Source organism: Canis aureus, chromosome 31 (genome assembly GCF_053574225.1).
Source record: "Canis aureus isolate CA01 chromosome 31, VMU_Caureus_v.1.0, whole genome shotgun sequence".
Taxonomy (NCBI): Eukaryota; Metazoa; Chordata; class Mammalia; order Carnivora; family Canidae; genus Canis; species Canis aureus.
The window spans coordinates 34,510,292-34,518,759 of NC_135641.1; the positions used below are offsets into that span (position 1 = coordinate 34,510,292).

Genomic DNA, 8,468 nt, shown 5'->3' on the forward strand with positions numbered 1-8,468 from the left:
AAGAATGTGTATTCAGTTGAGTTTGGATGTAAAGTTCTGTAGATATCTGTGAAATCCATCTGGTCCAGTGTATCATTTAAAGCTCTCGTTTCTTTGGAGATGTTGTGCTTAGAAGACCTATCGAGTATAGAAAGAGCTAGATTGAAGTCACCAAGTGTAAGTGTATTATTATCTAAGTATGTATTAACTTTGGTTATTAATTGGTTTAAATATTTGGCAGCTCCCACATTCGGGGCATATATATTGAGGATTGTTAAGTCCTCTTGTTGGATAGATCCTTTAAGTATCATATACTGTCCCTTTTCATCTCTCACTACAGTCTTTGGGACACACTTTAATTTCTCTGATATAAGGATGGCTACCCCTGCTTTCTTTTGAGGACCATTTGAATGGTCCATGGTTCTCCAACCTTTTATTTTCAGGCTGTAGGTGTCCTTATGTCTAAAATGAGTCTCTTGGAGACAGTAAATAGATGGATCTTGCTTTTTTATCCAGTCTGAAACCCTGCACCTTCTGATGGGGTCATTAAGCCCATTCACGTTCAGAGTTACTATTGAAAGATAGGAATTTAGTGTCATCATGATACCTATTCAGTCCCTGTTTTTGTGGATTATTCCCTTGCACTTCCTCTTTCTTTTACAGGGTCCCCCTTAATATTTCTGGCAGAGCTGGCTTGGTGGTCACATATTCTTTCAGTTTCTGCCTATCTTGGAAGCTCTTTATCTCTCCTTCTATTCTGAATGAGAGCCTTGCTGGATAAAGTATTCTTGGTCGCAGGTTCTTCTCATTTAGGACCCTGACTACATCCTGCTGGCACTTTCTCGCCTGCCAGGTCTCTGTGGAGAGGTCTGCTCTTGTCCTAATGCTTCTCCCCATAAAAGTGAGGGATTTCTTGTCTCTTGCTGCTTTAAGGATCTTCTCTTTATCTTTGGAATTTGCAAGCTTCACTATTAAATGTTGAGGTGTTGATGATTTTTATGGATTTTAGGAGGAATCTCTCTATCTCCTGGATCTGAATGCCTGTTTCTCTTCCCAAGTTAGGGAAGTTCTCAGCTATGATTTGTTCAAATACACTTTCTGGTCCTCTGTCCCTTTCGGCGCCCTCGGGAACCCCAATTAAACGTGGATTTTTCCTTCTGAGGCTGTCATTTATTTCCCTTAACCTATCTTCATGGTCATTTAATTGTCTTTATCTTTTTTCCTCAGTTTCCATCCTTGCCATCCACTTGTCTTCTATGTCACTCACTCATTCTTCTACCTCGTTAAACCTCGTCGTTAGGACCTCTAGTTTGGATTGCATCTCATTTAATTGATTTTTAATTTCGGCCTGATTAGATCTAAATCTGCAGTCATGAAGTCTCTTGAATCCTTTATGCTTTTTTCTAGAGCCACCAGTAGCTTTATAATTGTGCTTCTGAATTGGCTTTCTGACATTGTATTCGAAATTTTGTAACTCTGTGGGAGAGAGGACTGTTTCTCTCTCTGTGAGATCTGTGGGAGATTCTTTGTTTTGAGGTGAGTTTTTCCTTCTAGTCAGTTTGCTCAGTGCAGAGTGGCCAACAACATGTTGTACTGGAAAAAGGAGGAAAACAGAAAAAACAAAGTAAAAAAGAATAAAAAAGGGGGTGGGGAAACAACAGAAACAAACAGGAAAGAAAGAACAAAGGGAGTATCCTCTGATTCTATATACTGTAAATCCCTCGACTTCCCCTGGAACTTTCCAGTGGTGCTTGGTCAATAACTTGCTTTTCCCCTGACCTTCCAACTGGCCTTCTGGGGGAGGGGCCTGCTGTGCTGATTCTCAGGTGTGTGCACCTGGGGGAGCTGCCCAGCCCTCTGCCAGGTCTACAGTTCAGTGGGATTCTTTATCCTGTGAGGCCCCTGCTCAGGCCCAGGTACAGGGTGACACCAGGAGGGACAACCACAGTGGCGGCGGCCAGCTGTCCAGACCTGGAGTCAGCTCCCACAGTAACTACTGCAGCTCCTAGAGCACACGGGACTGGGTGCTCCGGGGTAGGGGCACGATCTGCACAGCTCTGGGCCTGGCTGCAGGAGTGACCCGGCTGTCCTGTGTCCTCCCAGCCTCTGCCTGTCCTGGGGGAGCCCCGGATCCTCGGCTGTGTCCCCTGGTGCCCTGGGCTCCGGGCCTGCAACACTGTGAATGGACCTAAAGTACCATGTTGTGTAATTTAAAAGCATCAGAGTCAATTTTGTGTAAAGTTAACTTATCCTTTATTACAATAAAACTCTATAAGCCATTATACAGGTTAAAGGTTAAAGAAAAACTCAAAATATAGAAACAGTGAAATAACAGGTGAGGGCAAGCCCCTGTTGGGCTGCAGCCATCACGAGCCCCGCGGTGGGAGCTGGGGCGGGCTCCCGAGGTGGTCAGGGGGCTGCTAACGGGTCAAAGCAGGTAGTTCCAGAGGAAGGTTGCAGGTCTGGCCCTCTGGGGACCCCGATTGCAGGCACCAGGGCCTACTCCTCCGGGGTGGCCATGGGAGCAGGGGGCTCCTCCTCATCGGGGCAGGGAACCATAGGTTCGAACAGCACGTGCACCACCTTCACCTCAGGAACCAGCATCTCTGCCTTGACCAAGTCCTCATCTCCAGCAGCCACTATCCCTTCAGACCCTGAACCTTCCCCAGGCTCCACAGTGGGAGCTGGGGCGGGCTCTTCGGGTGGCTCAATGGGTTGCTCCATCCCCGAGGCCAGTTGCTCCATCGAGTTAGGTGGCTGGGGCACATCCACGACCTCGAGAGCAGGGGGTGGCGCCTGCTCCTCCTCCAGGGCTCCCAGGGGTGCAGGGGACTCCTGCAGGGCAGCAGTGACCACTATCTGCAGGGGCTTTGCCTCCCCAGCAGGCGGCTCATCGCAGGCCAAGCCCTCAGCCCCAGCAGCCAGGCCCCACGGGGCAGCAGGCCCCACGGTCGGAGCTGGGGTGCGCTGCAGAGTGGGTTCAGGGTGTTTTCCTCGGGCCAAAGCTGTAGATCCAAGAAGACAAAGTATCACCACCAGGACGGACTGTCCACGTCCCTCCCAAATCAAGGCCACTCTTCCCACCACTCCCCGTGTGTGAGGGCAAGAGCCCTGGGAGGTGTCCCCAGGCTGCAGCCCGTGGGGTGGGGTGTGAGCCCACCCCTGCTCCCGGCCCAGCTGCACGGAGGCTGCATCCGCGGGCCCCCCCTGTCCCCAGCTCGGCCACCCCCAGTCCTCCTCACCCCCAGCCTCTCGCTCCGCTGCATGGAGGCGTCTGAATTGCCTCAGGTGACGCAGGGCCCGGAGATGCGCATCTGTGCCTGGCATGTGCTGTCTTAGTATTTGGAGGAGTTTTATAAGGGAGGGAAATTCTGGGAACTGATGAAAGTCGTCCCCATAATAATTCAACCATATTTCCATCATGAAGGAGATGGCCCTGCGGAGGGACAGGCGGGCACAGGCGTCAGAAGACAGGGCTCCGTCACATGCAGGTGTCCCGGGGAAGCCCTGCAGGACCCGGGGCCTGGCTTCCCGCGCGGGGTGTCGGAGGCCAGTCCTGCTCCTCGTCCCCCTGCCTCCTGGCGGTCCTGCCTGCCACAGGCCTGCTCCCTGAGGAGGGGCTGGGATGCAGCCTCTGTGCGGGGAGCCCAGGCCCAGCGGGGTGACCATCACCATCTCTCCTGGAGAAGCGGGGCTCCCTCCTCAGCCTGGTCCCTGCCCACCTGCCCCTTGAGTCCACCGGCAGGCATCAGGGGACGGGGGGCGTCTGGCCTGTCATTGCCCTCACTGCACACACTGTCGCTCTGGGAAGCTCCAAGGCAGGAGGGCTCGGGCTCTGTGTCCTGCCAGGCCTTGCCAGGAGCCGCCCAGGACCGCCACCTTCCCTCCTGTGGCTCTGGGCTGCCTCCCTCCCGAGGGGCCCCCGGGGGTGTCCTTCCACTGACTCTAATCTCCCATCTCCCACGGGGCGGGGGCCGCCTGGTCCGGGAGCCCTCACCGGCCCTCCTGAGCACCTGCTGTGCCCCCGGGTCCAGGTGCCACCAGATTGGGGAGTGCGATGCTCCCCACCCCCTCTGCTCTGGGTCCCAGGTGTGGGGCAGAGAGAGGGTTGGGGGGGATGGAGAAGGTCTCCCTGAGGGGTCCCAGTGCCTCCCACCAAGCCCGCACCCCATCCACCGCTCTCCTTCGCTCTTTTCCAGAAGGGGCATTAGACCTTTTCCCTGTCACAGGAATTGCAGATGTGTGGGGTGAGGGGGCAGCCCCCCACCGCCCCACAGCCCCTTCGCTGCCCTCCAGGAGAGGGAAGGCCCTCCTGCAGGAGCCGGAGTCACTCACAGTTTCCAGCACTGCAGGACCACATCGTTGTTACCCCACGCATCTGCGATGCACCCATACCTAGAGGAGGGCGGGGACATCCCATGAATCGTCCTGTGGATGCAACCTCATCATGGGGGCTGTCACCCTCTGACCCCGACTAGGCTGGAGCCCCGGAGGCCGTCAGCTCTGTGCGTGAGGCCACGGGCAGCTCCCGGAGAAGCGCCCGCACCTGCTGGGGCCTCCTGAAGGCTTGAGCATGAAAGGGTCCGGCCAGGCCCATGGCCCATATCCTAGTGGGCTTGGGGGGTCCCGGGGTTCCCCGGTCTGGCTGCCCCAGGACACAGACCCCCGATGGACTCTCAAACCTCCCTTTCAATGGGGAAACAGGCCGCTCAGGACCCTGGTGATGGGGGGGCGGGGAGGAGGCACAGGCCTGGTCACGGGGAGGAGGACGGCTGCTGAGCACAGGCACAGCCCCTCTGGCCGACCCGCCACAGGCCAGGCCCCGGGGCTGCCCTCCAGGACCCCGCTAGGCCCTGGGGGACCCTGCTCCAGGCGGGGGAGCAGCCCGAGGCCGGGAAGCTCACACCATCCCCAGCCTCCCCAGCAGCAGGTGGCCCAGCCCTGGGCTGCGGAGGGGCAGGTGCTCACTCGGTGAACAGCAGGTCCAGCACCTCGTCCGTGGTGGCGAATCTACGATAGTCCTCTAAAAAGCTGAAGACGTAGATGACGTCCCTGCGCTGCAAGGCGAGCAGCAGTTGTCGGACTTTGTACTCCAGCAGCTCCGTCCGGGTGAGCTTGGTCAGGACGATCTGATGCCCCTGCCCGGCCGCGGCCCCTGCACCCTGAGGTGGGACAGAGGGGACGTGCAGCCTGCAGGGAGCCACCGGGAGGCCTGGGATCCCGCCCCGGCAGGCCCTGGCTGGGGCCCCGTGGGCTTGAGGAGCTGGGGCTCCCTCTCCCGCTCAAGCTCCCTGCCTGTCTCTTACACAAACAGGACCAACTATGCAACAGAGAAACAATCTCAGAGGATAAATGTTCAAAATATTTGGATCAGTACAAGGACCTCCAGAGACACAGAGAGAGAGACCGAGAGAGGCAGCCACACAGACAGGGAGAAGCAGCCCGTGCAGGGAGCCCAGGCGGGGCTCGATCCCGGGCCTCGGAGATCAGGCCTGGGGGAAGGCAGGCGCTAACCCCCGGGGGACCAGGCCTCCCCTGAGGGCTCTATTCTGATGTTCCCACACATCTGTGCGCAGGGACTCTGCATCTGGCCCAGGCAGGGGCAGGGCCATGGGGGCAGGTGTGGGGAGGAGGGGATCCAGACTCATGTGGGAGCAGGAGTGTCGGGGGGCCCAGGGGGTAGCAGGCTGGCTTCTGGGACCCGGGGCCCTTCCTGCCGCATCGGGGCCCGGGTGTCGGGGGGCCCAGCCCCTGCACTCACCCTGAGCCCGCGCTGGCCCCTGGTAGCTGCGCAGGGCACCTCCCTGCTCCTGGAGGCGGTGGGGCAGACGACCCCTTCCTCCCGCTCGCGCCCCACGTCCCGGGTGGAGCTCTGTGGAGACAGTGCCCGGCAGCCAGGCAGGAGGCCTCAGCGCCCGGTCTGGCCCCCTCGGCTGGGCCGCACCCCCAGCTGCCTCCACCCAGACACCCCACAGTGCAGGCGGCACCCACCACCCCTGGAGAGAGGAAAGGGATGCGGCTGCAGGGCCTCGGGGTGACTCTGGGGCGGGTAGAGGACCTCAGGAACCCTGTTTCCCCCCTGCCCACCTCGACATCAGGGTGACCCAGAAGGGATCCCCGGGGAACCTGCCACCCTGCAGCGTCCCCCAGCCTGGATGGGACCTGCCCACACATCCCTGGTTCCCTGAACCTGAGGAGGAAGGAATGGGGCTCGCAGGATGGTGGCACAGGGGGCCTGGCCTGGCCTGCGCTGTGTTACCTGACGGCGCCTCCTGATCACCGCCCTGATGCCTTGGTACCTATGCTGGAGCCACTGCCTACAGCATAGGAACAAGCCGCACCCCTGGGGTTCCTGGGAGCCAGAGCCCCCAGAGGTGGGCCGGCAGCAAGAGAACATCCTCCAGTAGCAGATGTCTCCAGCCAAGTGAGCCTGAGCTGGGGCTGCACTGGATGCGGGTGCCTGGTTACGGGGGTTCCGAGTTCTGTTGGGCTCTGTGACACGGCAGTGACCTCACTTCCTGGGACCCCCTCCCTGACCCACTCCTGGAGGAAGCTGCAGGGGCAGCGCTCGTGCTGCCGACTCCCCCCTCCCTGCAGGCGAAGGCCTGTGCACACAGGGACACAACCACACCCCTGTCCACAGGCCCCAGGGAAGGACTGTGTGCACCCAGGGCCCAACCTGAACACACGCCTGGGTTCAGACACGACTGTCCAGTCTTCCCCGGTTTGACCCTGGAGAAGCTGTTGTGCCCGTCGGGGATGGTCTGCATCTTGCCTGTGGGACAGGGGTATCCTAGCGGGTGCTTCCCCCAGACGTCCCCAGGCCACTGTGGCCTCATATCTATGACCTTGGAGGCGGGTGTCACCTGCAGGACATACCTCCACCCACACGTTCTTCCTTGGTGTGTACATGCGTCCAGGCCCACGAGGTCCTGTGTGCACAGGACTAACACACTAATGTTACCTATATGGCAGGGCTGTTTAGCTGTAAAATACTGCAAAAAACTACTTATTACAATGTCTGCTATTTATTGGTGTCACCAGTGATGTCAATGATAAGAGTCTTTTAAAAAGATACTTTTAAGATTATACTTTATTATACAGCTCTAAAGCCACACATGTTTTAAAATCCTAAATCCACATTGGGCCAGAACAGCTGGCTGATAAATAGATTACATTCCAAATATGTGTCAGTAGACACCATTAGCCAAATTGAAAAAAAAATAATAGAAAAAGAGAGGCACTTTCTAGGGACAGTGTCCTTTACATCTCAAGACTATGTCTTGTTTTTTACATGTGGTATCTTATAGTAGTTGGAATTTTTGGTATTTTAAATAAAGGGATTATTTTCCTCAAACACACACACACACACACACACACACACACACACGGGCACCGGTACCCTCATTCTGGAGGCCCAGAAGATGACAGTCCCCCCGGGGCAGGGATGGGCAATAGCTCCCCACGATCCTAGGCTCCTGAATCCAAGGCAAACCCTACAGAAGGTGTCGGGGTCTTGGCCTAGAAGGGGTGAGGCCGTCCTCATCCTGAACCCCTGCCTGTCGTGCGTTCCGGGCCCTTCCCTCGTTTCCCCTGGGTGAGCTGTGGACGGCGGTGCCCCCAGTGGGTCGCCCTGACCTGGGCCCTAGGAAACCTGCCGTCAGTCGCAGAACTGAACGTAGACAGGAGGCCCTGACTCTCCAGCCTGACCCCGACTGAACTGAAATCATGTGGTGTGTCCACGCACACTGACCGAGAAACAGAGACACGGACACACACGCAGACACATGTGCAGAACCAGGAAGTTGGCAGAGGAGAAGCAACATCATTGAAGATCATTAAATAAAAAAAGAAAGAAAGCTGAATCTCGAATGGAGAAAATGGAGCAATTAAAATAGAATCATGAAAAAATAATTCATCAAACCAAAAAGCAGAAAGAGGGATAAAGAGGCAGGAGCACATCGGTGACACAAAGCGGCAAGCCTCGAATGTGAGGATGATCGTGCCTCACGGACTCCACGGAACACAAGTCGAGCAACAAGCAGCACCTTCCAGCAAAGGCCTAAGTGGATTATTTTGTGTTGTTTTGATTTAAAGATTTTTATTTCTTTATTCATGAGAGTGACAGAGAGTGAGAGAGGCAGAGACATAGGCCGAGGGAGAAGCAGGCTCCATGCAGGGAGGCCGACGTGGGACTCGATCCCAGGGCCCCAGGATCAGGCCCTGGGCCGAAGGTGGATACTCAACCCCTGAGTCACTTGGGGGGTCTAGACTAAGCTAATTAAAATTTACAAGTGATTGTGAATACTCTGTTTGTAATGTGGTGAAATTTCTGTTTACTAAGAAAGAGAGGGCACCCTGGGTGGCTCAGCGGTTTAGTGCATCTTCACCTTACACCAAATACAAAAACTAACTCAAAATGGATTAAATCTAAATGCAGGACATAGACTAAAACCTCTTAGAAGAAAACATGCAGATAATCTTTTGAC

General features: G+C 56.2%; 1 protein-coding gene across 1 annotated transcript; it reads right to left on the reverse strand.

Moving 5' to 3' along the window:
• Nucleotides 1-2,208: 2,208 nt before the first annotated feature.
• Nucleotides 2,209-5,701, reverse strand: LOC144302295 (uncharacterized). The gene is made up of 5 exons (XM_077879561.1): nt 5,681-5,701; nt 4,948-5,141; nt 4,315-4,374; nt 3,222-3,415; nt 2,209-2,984 (listed from the first exon to the last, which is right to left on the reverse strand). The coding sequence occupies exons 1-5, from the start codon at nt 5,699-5,701 to the stop codon at nt 2,479-2,481; spliced, it is 975 nt and encodes a 324-aa protein (XP_077735687.1). The 3' UTR covers nt 2,209-2,478.
• Nucleotides 5,702-8,468: the final 2,767 nt, after the last annotated feature.